This window comes from Ips typographus, linkage group LG1 (assembly GCF_016097725.1).
Source record: "Ips typographus isolate SLU linkage group LG1, UJ_Ityp_2.0, whole genome shotgun sequence".
In the NCBI taxonomy this organism is placed as follows: Eukaryota; Metazoa; Arthropoda; class Insecta; order Coleoptera; family Curculionidae; genus Ips; species Ips typographus.
Window position 1 is genome coordinate 22357825 of NC_138422.1, and position 14431 is coordinate 22372255.

Sequence of the window (14431 nt, forward strand, 5' to 3'; positions counted from 1 at the left end):
AAGAACATGTTTATGGCTAGGGGGGCTGGTGGTTTCTATAGTACAATACGAAGAAAACCCCCTTTCGAAAAACTTTTGCGCTAGTGTCAAACTGCACGTTTCCCCCCAATTACCCGAACCTCTCCCCCCCCCGAAATTTCCCCCAATAAACGTCCAATTCGGAGGACGTCGTGCTATCCCGCTAGCGCGAAAAAGCGCTTCGCTTCGCCAGCATTTCGCTATTATTTGCTATACTCAGTTCAGTCCATCAGCTGCGGCGTTGTCGAACAGTTGCGTCCGTGTTGGCAACGTTGCCGTGGTATCAATCGCGCGAAAATTGCCGAGAAAATCGTTTTCCACGATTCTCTAGAATCGTTTTGGTTTTGCAGCCTGTTGAGCGTTTTACCAGTAGCGCGTGTGTTGAATCTGTTCGCTCACTCTAAAAATTCCAAAAAAACAAAAAGATTCAGTGTCGAGCATTTTAGAGTGATTTAGAGCAGCCAGAGCGAGATATGAAGAGTAGGCAGAGTGCGGAGCTCGACCTTTTGCAGGGTTTGCAGCCCTTTTCTTATGACGATTCTGGTAACAGCTGTGGGTCTTCGGTGGTATCCGATTACACTGGCAACGAGGACGAATGTGTGCTTCAAGTGTCCGATCTTGAATCCGAAGGAAATGAAGAACGGTCCGCTGGTTTACAGGTCAGTATAATTTGATGCGAAATATGTGATAGAGCAGGGCGGAGCACTACCGAGTGCAGATGTGCTCTTATCTCTCTTTACACCTTCACAATAGTAAACGATTTCGGTACGTAGTTCCATTTTTAGCATTGATCGATGTGGTGTTTGTACCGAGACAAAAAAGTGTTAAATATAACTTTTGTACTCGGAACGTATTGTAATTTGCTGGGTCACGGTCGTCATCTGTCAAAAAAAAAATTATTCGCCAGTTTTGGCTAATTCCGCCAAGTCATCTAATTGGTCACACTGGTTTAATTCGTTGACTAGAAAAGTTGTAAATATTATTCCAAACTTTATGGTTTATAAACATGTTTATCGATTGTACCAGGGTTATTTACGGTATTAACTATTCAATTTCAAAAAAAGGTTGCATTTTGTACTAGACGCAGAATGGTCTCAAAGCAGGAGAGGTGTCAAAAGTTGTGGTTTTTCCCATATTTAAACACTTTAAAAATACATTAAATGCTTAATGATAATTAAAAAAGCACATTTTTATTTTAATGGTCACAAATTTTAAGGTTTAAGCAACAGCGTTTCTAGTTTTGACGCCATTGGCAGGTGTCATATATTAATATACACAGGGTGTTAAGAAATACGTATTACAAAGTTATAGGAAATGCAAAAACTCCGGGGATGTTCTGTGATTGGAGCTTTACTTACTTTTTAAGATTTTGTTAAACTATCAGTTAAACTGATGGGATAAGGATAACGGTATCTGTGTATTACTGCTAAAGTTTCCTAATTTTCTATCTACTTATAGGTGTGTTAATCGGGTATAGTACCTAAAAAATATACGGTTAAAAGACAGTCAAACCTACAATAACTGACTTTGTTAAGGTATTTGGTGTTGTGGTCTTATCTGTTCAACGTTTGGTAGATATAGTATGTTGCAGTTCTTCTACAGAAATAGCTTAACGCATTTTTATTCCTACAAAATAGGTAACAACTGGAGTTCAATAGACACAAAACCTTACTTTTTATCAAAAATTGATATAATTATGAAGAACAGTCTTCTTCTTTTTCCTGAAAAAGCTGAATTGGTGTTTATTGAATTTGAAAGTTTTTTAAAAACGATATACCCAGAAACTAGAGTAAACCTAGCAACATTTTGGAAACCTTTGCTGTAGTAAGGAAATTAAGACAGCTTCCTAAACTACACAATACTATAATTTAAGTTATATTCTTCATTGGTAAGTAGTAGTAATATTTGCTAATCCAGGTACTACCAGGAATTGTTCAATAAATGAGAAACTCTGCCACAGCAAACATTCAAACAAATCGTATTTCCAAGGCATTCACACAACGTGGTGAAGCCATCAAACCACCAAATTGCAAGAAATCTTCTATCAGCCAAGTGAAAAGATTTCTTTAAAATTAGGAGTACTATGATTATGACCTACGTAACATAAGAAAAAGGTGATGGTACTTGAGGTACTTTCTTGTATTAATGCTCTTGAAAAGTTCACAGATTTTTCACCTCCCGCGATAAAATGGTTGATCGAAGGAAGTTTTAATTAAAAATATGATAAGAACGTGCTAAAAGTTTAAAAATTTTGACGACGACTTTGAGTGATATGTATTAATAATTTAGATAAGTTATTCCATTGGCATATAGTTTGCGATACAGAGCTCATAGCAAATATGTATTGCACATAATTATTTAAAAGTTAGGCTTTTTAGTTACCCGTTTTCAGAACTGAGAGTGTCCCTAAAAAATATCAATACCAACTGTTTTAAAGAGAAAAAAAATTATCATCATATACTTATCTTTAACTGAGAAATTGGTTTCTGGAAATTGTAGAGAAAGCCTTTCTGGAGTAAATATTGGGTAACGTCAAAGTCTGTTTTAATATTGACGTTACACCAAATTAAGTGCAGTTAAAAAAATATTGGACAACCAACTAATTAATTAAAAATTTCCAGCTCGAAGCCTTTTTGGTCACTTTTGCCTTCATATCTCAAAAATATTCTAGCTTATTCTTCGAATATTCGAACTCTTGCAAGCTTCTTTTTCTTTAGGTGCCGTCTTCGTTTGGCTACCATCAAAGCTATGCTTATTTTTGACACTGCAGATCTAAACTGTTTCTCTCTCAAGTTCTTCGACCATGAATTCCTTCTTCTTCCTATGAATCTTTTACCCATTATTTTTCTCTGTTAAGATAATAAGATGTAGCAATTGGTATTTATCTCCCTTCAGAGCATGTCCCAAGTATTGCATTTTGCATTTCTTAATAGTAATTGTTTCTCTTTCTGCATCCTCCGGAAAGGGAAATTTAATGAGGATTCTAAAAGTGTACTTAAAACAGTACTTTTCTTACTCAAAGTGTGTTTTACCAGCGATTTTATCCTTGACTGTCCTTTCAAACTGTGTATCTGGCAGTTCAAACTTTGACAACGCTTTTCTTCCTGACTGTACTAAATTTTGTAGTGTTTTTTTTTCATGTTATTGCATAGGAAATTTAATGAGGATTCTAAAAATGTACTTAAAACAGTAATTTTCTTACTCCAAGTGCGTTTTACCAACGATTTTATCCTTGACTGTCCTTTGAAACTGTGTTTCTGGCAATTCAAATTTTGACAACGCTTTTCTCTCTGACTGTACTAAATTTAGTGGTGTTTTTTTCAGGTTATTGGATAGGAAATTTAATGAGGATTCTAAAAAGGTACTTAAAATAGTAATTTTCTTACTAAAAGTGCGTTTTTCGAGCGATTTTATCCTTGACTGTCCTTTGAAACTGTGTTTCTGGCAGTTCAAACTTTGACACATCTTTTTTCCCTGAATGTTCTAATTTTTGCACTGTTTTTCAGGTTATTGGATAGGAAATTTAAGGATGATTCTAAAACTGTACTTATAACAGTCATTACGTCTTACTCCAAGTGGGTCACGTGACTGCTTAGTTAAATTAGCCCCTAACACAAATTTGACTAGAATTTGCAAGAATTACAGTTTAACACAGTTTTCGAAACGAGACGTGTTTCTGAGATTTATGAAAGTTATTTTGACAGTAGTCACGTGACTGTTTAGCTTAATTGTCACCATATATCAAACATATAATCTGCATTTTTTTAGGTATGGTTGGCTGGAAAAGCTTAATAGCTTTTGATAGACAATTTCGAATTCTTTGTAACCAAAAAATAAAAATGCTTCATTTCGTTTTAACAGCTTATTGCTTTTTGAGATGAACATTTTGAGAACCTAAACAAAGATCTTAGAAACCTTAAAGAATTTTCCTTATCCTACTCAAAAAAGTGATATACTGGGTGTCCCATTTCAAAAAAATCAGATTTTCTGCAACAACCTAAGAGAAAGATACATCACATACAAGCCTGTAAGCTGATACAGCTTTTAAACTAGTTTAGTCACAATTATTTGTGTTGAATAACATGAAACAGCCTGTATTTTTTAACTCGTTTTGGCAACTTTATTAATAAAATAGACCAATTAACTGGAACTTAACCGTTATACAATATTTATGAAACATTGTCTGCTGAGAAGATCCGCCGATTACATTGCATAAACAAAAGTGGGTCTGTTTTAAAATTGAAAGTGAAAATTGGCGCCCACACCAAAGTTGAAGGAGAGAACAGCATAAAACTTTATAGTGAAAGGCCAAATTATTTTTAGAAGTATTGTCGAGCTAATGAATGTGTTGCGTGAGTTAGAAGAGCGGCAACTAGTAGGAAAAGTTTGTTTCAGAAAGGTTCAGGGCTAATAAAACTTTCGGAATCAGAAAATGGTTAGAAAACGTCAATTCAGAGAAAAGTTGTTTCAATAGAATTTAGAGGAATAAGTCAATCCAGCCTTTCTACCCACATTTGGTAAATTAATCCAATAATACAGTTTTTAAGGGGCCATCATCTTTCGTAGCAGAGCAAACATTTGAATTTTACTATTTAATGTTTCCCTGGATCTGTATGGAAAACAGTATTAAGAAAACAAACTGGATAATTGGAGTTTTAGACTGAGATAAATCCCAGAATAAACCAAATTGCAAATAAAACCGAAATTGTGCGAGAAATCTTGACGGTTTCTAGCAAGTTGCTAGTTTACGTCTGATGAAAGATAAAATTACATTCTACAGACAGTTTTTTTAAGTAGGTATTGCGTGCAGTTAATTGGAATGGGATAGTTTGGTTTTAATGTACCAACCGTTCTCAAGTGTTTTAAATTTGACCCTCAAATTGAAATGTCTCCGGTTTTGATTACAAATCACCCATAAATTATGTAATTATTAAAATAAAAAAGTTAAATGTGCTTGTTTTGGACTTAAACGTTTAATTGTGGAGTATCTAATTAAGTTTTTTTTTTGTGAGTGATTTAATTATTATTAGTTATATTTGGACTTGTACTCTAAGAAGCTTTTTGGTTGCCCTGTATCGTAATAGTAAAATTGAAATTTTATAGGATATCCCATATACAAAAGCCAAAATTGCGATACTTTTAGGAGAATGTTAGAGTGATCCTAGAATAATAGTCCTTGAAGATGATATGTAGAGTAAATCTCTTCAAATGCTATGAAAGCATTTAATTAATTTTTCCTCTTAAGAAGCATTCTTGTCTATACGAACTTGTTGCCTTACTTTAATTCCTTGACTGCCACCGAATATGCTAATGATATTTCCAAACACCTTGTATGTAAAAAATTACGATTTTTGGATGAATGTATCTAAACAGCACATTCTCTGGGAATGTTTACAGGGATAGTTACAGGATTTCTTTTGGTAGTTTTAGACCAGAATTTAGCGTGTTTTTCCCATTCTATACTAATAAGAAATATTCCACCTAAAACCTAGTATATTTTATACCGTTGTAGTTGAAAAAGAATTTCGAAACAAATCAATTAATTTTGTTAGGTTTTGACGTATATTTGAGGAGCCTGCCTTAAAAGACTCGCTTTAACTACAAATTTAATGGAGAAAGAACATCATTTAAAAGGGCCTTTTTTATTACAACTTCTTTTCTCCCAAAAGGCAAGAAAAAATAAGTGGAAGAATAAATTGAAGAAAATATCCTTAGAACCAGTTTCCAGAAGTTTCCAAAAAGTTTAACCAATCCGATGATACCAAGTGTTTCTTCTTTTTCTTCAAGTGCCATCTAATCTCAAAAGGATGGCTATCAACATGGCTATTCTCACTTTTGATGCTGCAGGCTCTAAAGAGTTCAGTGGAACTACAGTTGTACCATTTTCTCACTCTTCTTCCTCTGCTTCTTTTTCACTATATCTTTCACTCCCTTCATCACGTGGCCCAGATATTGCTGCTTCTTTATTTTACTTGAGTTCAATACTTCCTTTTCCATTCTCATTCTTCCCAGCACTTCCTCATTTGTTAGCATTTTACCCAACTTATTCCTAAGATCCTTCTATATGACCACCTCTCAAATGCTTCCATTCGATCACTCTATCTTTATCCCCCAGCCCAATTCTTGATTTAATTTCTTCAGTATACTCATTACCTTTGTTGACAGTTGTTCATAAGTATTTCTACTTACTGACTTTCTCTACAAGTTCTCTGTGAATCCATAGGTTTGAGTGTTGTTTAACTGATTTTGTAATGGTCACAAACTTGGTCTTTTTTGATATTAAAAGTAAGTCTCTTTCTTCGCTGTTCGTCACTACTTGATCAACCAAGCTTGTTCGATCTTCTTTCGTTTTGGCTACAAGTATGGTTTGGTCTGCATACCGAATATTGTTAATGATTCCGTTGTTGCTTTTCCAGTGCTCTCTAGTAATAACGGCGATAGTATTTCCTTGAATGACACCATGTAGTATATTTACTTCTTCTGGGAGTTCATTATCCACTCTGCTATCAGCCGTCCGGTTGTAATATAAGTTATTTATTACTCGGTCTTTTTGATCTTTTGAGTCTCAAAAACTGAAAATGGTAATAATGGACCATTTTTATCACACATTCATTATCGATCTCCTCCAAGTTCCACAAGTTGTAACGATCATTTACCTGCTCAGCTTATTTACAGGAAATTGCATTAAGAATACCTAAAAACGTTATTTTAAACGATTTTTGTATGGTCTTCTTATCCAAAAGGTTTCTGTGATGCTGGATGTGGTTAAATAAAGAAAATTCATGTCCTTCTATCTATCACACTTATACATTATGTGAGTGTTGGGAAATATGACAATCCATAAATCCATTTCGTACTAAGAACCCCATATCCAAGGCTCATTTATACATTCTTCTTTTAAAACCAAGATATACTTGCTCTTTGCTGTATTATTTTTTTATACATTTCTAGTTCTCTTCTCTCGAAATCTTCACATTCCTCAAATGTCTGATACTCAGAAGAGTTTACAGTTTAACAGTTTTACTATTATATTCAGTTTAGTTACACACTTTTCCATCAACATTATCAAGGACTACTAATTCTAATTACAATTAGAATTTATGTATTTTAGTTCAGCAACCTTGTGAAGCAAAGTGTAATCTTGGGAAGGATATCAAATACGCATAGTATAGGGTACATCTCTCCAGTTAACTCAAAATGCTAATATCGCAAACTAGTTTTCCCCTTATCCTTTCCTTTCCCTTATCCCTCTAAACGATTATGTACGATGATATAATGGAATACATGAGGGGATGTTGCAGTTCCCACATATATTTAGAATATAAAACTTTCAATCTATCTGTTAAACATAAAATAGCACTTTTCCTCAATTTTATTAACAAAATGCTTGTTGCTCGTTCAAACTTCCTGAACTTCTTTGGTTTTTAAAACGTTCCACTAAAACCCAATCATCCAATCGAGTCCCGCAAACAATTTTAGCCTAATACGACCCATAAATAACGAGTCAACTGGGATCGTCCTACGTCCCTGAATTATTTCATCCGCCCACATCAACCTTTGATATTTTGGGCAACACATTTCCGCGGGGCGCAGGCCCCATTCGACTGGAAATCTCATTGCTATTTCATTACCATCCGGTTTAGCTTCGGATGAGATAACCGACCCTAAACCTAGAATATTTTGGGTCTAGGCCGTTCGAAAGGATAATCTAATGAGTGAATCACTTATTTGCACATTTACGTGCCAGACCTACGCGCCACTTTCGACCACGCTCTTTGACGACACCAGTAGCAGCTTGTTTTGAATTTTTCATGACAAGGGAAGCCGATGCGAATCTTATGTAAGGCTTTCATATGGCGCCAGACTTTACTTCCCATTTAAAATGGTGATTTTTTTTGACCTCAAAACGGACATTTCTACGTAATGGAAAAGGCTGGAAGGTGCCGGTTTTTGCTTGTTTGCTGGCTGGTTGATGGTGTGATGACAAAACTAAACATTATTAGTAAATTTATTAAACGCAAATTGAGGATAAACTTGAAGAGATCTAGTACATAATTAAGTGAACAAACTAATGGAATAATCTTAATTTTCTGAGTATGAACCTTCTTAATATGACAACAATAATCAGAATTATAACATTAATGTGCATGAACTTTTGATAGTCATCCTCTAAAAATTGTACTTAAACAGATGTTTCTTCAAGCATATCAGCTTCATCAGGAAGATTATTTTCCGACGTGGAAGCGTTAGGTAAGATTAAGGATAGTGATTCTGTCTTGAAAGTAATTTCGGTTTTTCTTAGGTTATGTTTGTTTAAAAATGTTTTAGCGAGATTGACTTTTGTGGCAAAATTACAGCATATTTTCTAATTCTGCTTCTTGCCTAGGTACTGAAAATTAATATTATTTGCTGAAAATATCCAAATATATAAGTATCTCAACTTACTCTAAATCTCTTTTTTCCAAGTTTTTAATGAAATAAATAAGCACTAGTCTCTTGGAATTTGTTCATCTTTATTAATATGAAAATATGCAATGTGGCATTGTTTTATCAATTTTAGTTTTTGCTGGACAGAAAGAAGTCAGTATTTGCCAAATTTTATAAAGTAAGACTTTCTCTAATATACGGTACCGATTTACTGTTAAAATAAGAATAGCTTTATAAAAATAGCTAGATTTGGCTTCAATTTCTGTGATTTTATGACGTCAAAACTTTGTCACGCTCCAGTCACATGTCACAGGCAAGAAACGGAAATTCTGATGTAACCTTAATTTCCATTGAACTTGACATTAAAACTACGATAGCATAAGCATAAACTATCGAGCTAACTTTATGAATATTAACAATATAATGCAAGGTTAAGTTATCTAAGAGTTTTAACTATTAAAAATGGTAAATTTTTATTTTTTCTCGAGTAGAGCAAACCAGTGAATTTGCTGGTTTCTGTATCAAATGTGGAAAAAAACACGGATATACAAAAACGTCGCAATAAGCCATTGTTTATCTTCACAGTCTCATAATAATTGTAATTATCACTTATTTTTATCCAGAATATAGCTTAATTTTATCATAATTACACTTAATTGATTAATTTTCACTAAATGCGATCACATTTGGTTTGGTTTAGGATTAGAGACGTCTTTTCTTCAAATTAATGGCAAATTAAAGTTTCCTTACAATTTTGCTTTATTAAATTAAGTAATAATTTAATAAACCTAGGAAAACTTTGACATACAGGTCATAGTTACTTAATGTCAATATACAAAGTGAACCAGGTTTTTTCTAGCCAACTTTGAATGGAAAATGCTAATTTGGTATTATGAAGCAGCAGAAGTTTTTGATAAGAATTTGTTTGTTTTTATTTCATACCAATTATCTCTAAATACGTCGTTAAATTTGTAGTAGAAATTCTCCTACGTCTTACTGGTAATAGTTTTAAAAACCGTTTAAAAGCATGGTGTAAATAAAGTGATTATTGTAATTAAAATTCGATAAAATCTTAATTTTAACTGACAAATAATGTATGTTTTTTTGTCTTTGATGTAAGCTATCAAGGTGTACTTTTCGTAACAATGTATTGACAATATTTATTTTTAGAATTAACACGTAAAACTAGACTAACAATAAAATTATAATGGAAAACTGATGATTTGTATTTCCAATCTTGCACCTTCTAACGCTTTGTCGCCTTAAACGATTTGGTACAACAAAAGTTAGTCCACTCTGTATAGGAAACTTGCGCTAGTACAATTAACATTACTCTAATACTTACTTTTACACTGTGTTTCAAGATATTAACCAAGAGTGTATAAAATGTATTCTTTTGCATTTTTCTAATTTTAGAAATGTATACTAAGTTTTTTCCAAACATGTCAGAAAGTTAATTTTTAAACTGTTATCCTGTTAAAACTATTTTTGAGGTCCTCCTTTGGTTTATCTCTCTTCTCTTTGATAGAACCAGTGTTAGAGAGTAAGGATTTCCTTGTAAAAGGAAAAAAAGTTGTCAAACATCGCGAATAAGCAAGAAGACATAAAGGATCACAACAAACTTAAGCTGTAGCTAAAGTAAAATTACAAAAGAGATAGAGAAGGAGCTTAGAAATAGAGTCAACATATCTAATGTGATTAATTAAATGTCTGCATTCAGCAACATTGGAAGTAATATAACAGTAACCCCGGAGTAGAATACGCAGAATCATTAGTGACAATAAAAACAACCAATAGGAAAAGACGAGAGGAAAAAAGTACAGAATGCTCTAGAAATAGAGAATTACTCTTACCAATTATCCCAAAATAACGAAGATACTTTGAAAAGATGGTAACCGAAGACAACCCAAAAACTGCAGAACAGCAAAGGCAGGAAACATTCCAAGGAAAACAGTATGAGAGGAATGGGTTTTATGCTTTGAGAAACTAGTTTTAAAGATGTGGCAAGTGTGCCAACACTTTGGAAACTTCCATTAATGAAAAATTAGCAAATATAATTGAGATCACTCTCGAGGAATAGCAGTTGTAAGATCTATTAGCAGACTACATATAAAAGAAGAAAGAAGAGGAATACACTGACATAGAAGCTGAAGAACAAGCAAACTTTAGAGCTGCATGATCCACAATAGAACATTTTTTCACATAGTACGTCATAGAAAAAAAAACAGCATTTGACCAGAAAGTATACATTTTGTTTCGAATTATACGATCATTTGCGGAGCACCAAGTGTTAGTTGCTTACGACATCCTTGACATGTAGTACACGACATGGAAACTTGGGCAGCATCTTAACAATTAGTGGGTGGACTGTAAGAGAGTTCAGGAGACACTGAATACCAAAATGAAATATACACTATACTTTAATAAACATGATTTTGTTGGCAAACCACACATAAAATAAGGAAGAAACAAATCGAGAAAGACCAGCCTGGAGAGAAAAGGTCAAAATCAAAACAATGAACCATTGGAAAGGAATCTAGAAGAAAAGAGAAGACATTAAGAGGAATGAAGATTAAAAAGACTGCAAACATTATAAACCAATTGAAACTTTTAGTTTCTAATTTAACTTTTCTGTGGATGTGGCACAACACAAATTTATCACATGCAATTCTTTCAAATAACTATATGTTTTTCTTATTTGACTAATATTTTCGATTTTCTCTGATTTTCTACTATCAACAATACTTTCTGTCTCCATTTTAGAGTATTACTTTAATTTGCATTATCCAGTATTATTCCTCTTTCGAACAAAAGTTTAATTGTATAAGTGTTATGTTCCCATCCGATAACAGTGCACTGCAATTATATATTTTTTAAATCATATTATGTTATCAATGGGAATTTTTACTCTTTTATCTTAAGCTACTTCCATTGTGCATCTAATTTTTAATTGTCGTCTTATCACCAAGTGGAACATAATCAACTTCAAAAATCCCACAATAAAAATTGAAGTGTGAGATGAGATAAACAGATACATAAGACACTTCAAAACAAAGAACACTTGTTGATTAACGTTTATTGTAGTGTTCTTGGTAATTAGTGATTAATAGTCGATAAACTTGGTCCAGTTAATCGAGTATCCGTTACGTGTTTATGTTAATGAAGAGTTGGTAATACTGATAGCAAACAGCTGACGAACTAGTTTACTAGAGTAGTTGATTCAGCCTGTAAAACTACTAAATCCGCACAATGTCTTTGTTATCACTACGTGTGTACATTCATTGATCGTGTTATCGAGAAAATTAGCACAGAAACGACGAAAAATCTCGAAAAAATCCAATTTGTTTACCATAATTGTGATAAGACAACGAAATTATGTATACAGCGTGAATATGTATTTCCGTTTCAGGAAAGTGTTTAATTATTTTACTGACTTTGTAATGAAGACCAAATGTAGGGCATACATAATATGAGTGGATAAGGTTTCTTGAACTACGTCAAAAAACACGAAAACCTGCTTACAACTGAAAGCAATCGATACCAATTATTTTTAGTCTGTCGTAGGTAGCAGATTAGTAGTAAGTGACTCTAAAAGAAAATGCATCAAAACAAAATAATTGGAATAGAGTCAAATGCATTTGTGTTTTTTTGCTGTTCAACTTTGATACTAAAATTTCAAGTAGGCGATACAAAATTCCTTATATCTTAAACGGCCATACGGAATGTAAAACTTCTGCAAAACAGGCTGGGAATCGTTGGTTGGTAAGTGTCAAGGCTGAAGGCTCGTTCCGAACGTTCCATCCTTCTATATACTTTTAAATGTCAGTCGCTTTTTTTATTGGTTAAGTGGCTGTCAAGGCAAACGATTTTTTATATCTAACGATCTACTTTACGACTTATTCGGTCACATCCCCAGTTACACAACTAAAACTAGTCAATTACAGTGTCTAGTGTGGGATTTGTGGTCCAGACTGTTAGCCAGACTGGTCGGACATATCAGCCGAATCCAGTCATCATGGGAGAAAAACAGATCTGGGGAATGCGATAAGTTATTTTTATATGTGGCGGTGTGTTGCTACGCAAACTTGTTCGCTAATTCGGTTATTTTCGGAGCACTGACACTGTCCGATTGATTGGCGCCCTGCTTTGTTCTATGCTCAACTCAGGAAAAACAAAAGGTATTCTGCACGAGCCCCAAGAGACAAAAGGAACATGATAAAGCCAAGTGGTAATGTTTGAAGTTTCGCAAAAGATGGAACGGTGTTTTTAACCCCACATTCAGTACTTTATATGGTAGTTTAGACTGAACAAAGCAGAAACGACATGACTACACGATGATAAACACAAGATGAAAATGACAAAGAAACACTTTGCTGACAAAGATTAGCTATGGATAATAAGATAAAACCATTGGAAACTGTGGAAACACTTTGTAAAACCTACAAGCAGACTACTTATACTCTGTAAGATACCAGACTTAACGGATTCCAAATATAAAACGTGTTTAAAATTCTACCATTTTGCTATTTTTTTACCACTGCGTTCCCTTGTAATGCACTACTCTGCTGTCTATACTTACTGACTATTCCAACTAATTAATCCATGTAGACAACCTAGAGATTATCGCTGACAGAGATCATCGCTCACAGATTAGGTACGAAGTAAGTAATCTTCTTTGCTCATGCTTTTTCTTTCTTTAGTCTTTCTCCCATGTTCTGCAACCATCATTCATGCCAAATTTTCTCTCCCTGCCAAGCTGAAGATGTAGTTTATTTTGTCAAAAGAATAAGAAAAGATGTTATAATTATTTTCTAAAGTGTCAGTCTGTTTACCCTACTCTCTATAGGGTGCAGTGATTTGGATTTGTTTCCATGAGTTTCTATCTTCTAATTCTAAAGGTATTACCTCATGCATGTGTGTGTCCGGTTATCTCTTTTCATCTTACTACTACTCATTGGAGACCGTCCTCTAGGTCTTTTCCCTCGACCACGAGGTTTTCCATCTCACCGGCTTTCTAGTGGTTTCTATGTGGTCAAAGTACCTGAGATATGCTCTATTGATTTGGTTTAGTAGACGCTTTTTTATTTTCAGTTTTTGTAGAACAGAGGCGTTTGTTCTGTGTTCCATCCATAATCCGAAAGCTCATTCTTGTTCGATCTGTTTTCTTTAGTGTCCATATGTTTCAGCGGAGCAGACAGCAATTGGGAAGATCAGGGAATTGGCCAGCATAACTTTCACTGTTTTCAATTGATATAATCTTCAAGTCTATAATCTCTCAGTGGAGGCATTTTGGTGTAGAGAAGACTGTGTGTCCTTGTTCATTTTGAATATTTCACTGTTTTGGAATGGATTGATCTCTCCATAGTTTTATGTGTTTAGTTGTTGCTGATCTGGCCATTGTCAATCTTCTCTTTATTTCCTCCGAATAGCTTCCATCTTTGGTTATCAACGATCCCAGACAAACTTGCCCACCACGTTTTTGATATTGGTTGTGTCATTTTGTTTTTGTTTTGTTGATGAAGCCATATTCTCTACTGTAGTTACCTATTTTTTTTATTATATTTATTAGTTGTCCTTCGTCTTCAGCAATAATAAAGGTATCGTCCGCATACCTGATGTTACTTATCTTTTTCCTTCCAGTTTTATTCCACCTTCTCAATCGTCGTTATTTGTTGTAAAAAATGGACAGAGATTGATGATATTAGAGAAAATTAATGCAAAAAATATGAAAGTTTTGTAGATAGACTCTTTGGAGGAGTTGGTTTCTGGTCTTACTGGCACTTCTACCTACAGGATTTATTGTAACTGGCTCTCTCCTGGTAACATAAAGACCTTTTTTAGTTTGGGCTCTTTCACCAGAAGTCATAATTTTGCCAATATAGCTTCTGGTGTTGTTGAGCCAAAAAGCACTGGAATATGCGTTCTCGTCATATCCTCATATTGGCATGAGGCTAAAATGTCTAGTTAATCTGCGGTGTACCATTAT

General features: G+C 34.0%; 1 protein-coding gene across 2 annotated transcripts in view; it reads left to right on the plus strand.

Annotated features, from left to right (window-relative positions):
• The first annotated feature begins 218 nt into the window (after positions 1–218).
• Positions 219–14431, plus strand: part of LOC145739849 (terminal nucleotidyltransferase 5C) — a 72648-nt gene continuing 58435 nt past the window's right edge. The window contains exon 1 of one of the 2 annotated variants that reach the window (XM_081995196.1): positions 219–677. In XM_081995196.1, coding sequence (XP_081851322.1) covers positions 492–677 — 186 coding nt within the window. In that variant the 5' untranslated portion in view covers positions 219–491. The remainder of the gene's footprint in view (positions 678–14431) is intronic. The other variant, XM_081995194.1, reaches the window with a different exon arrangement.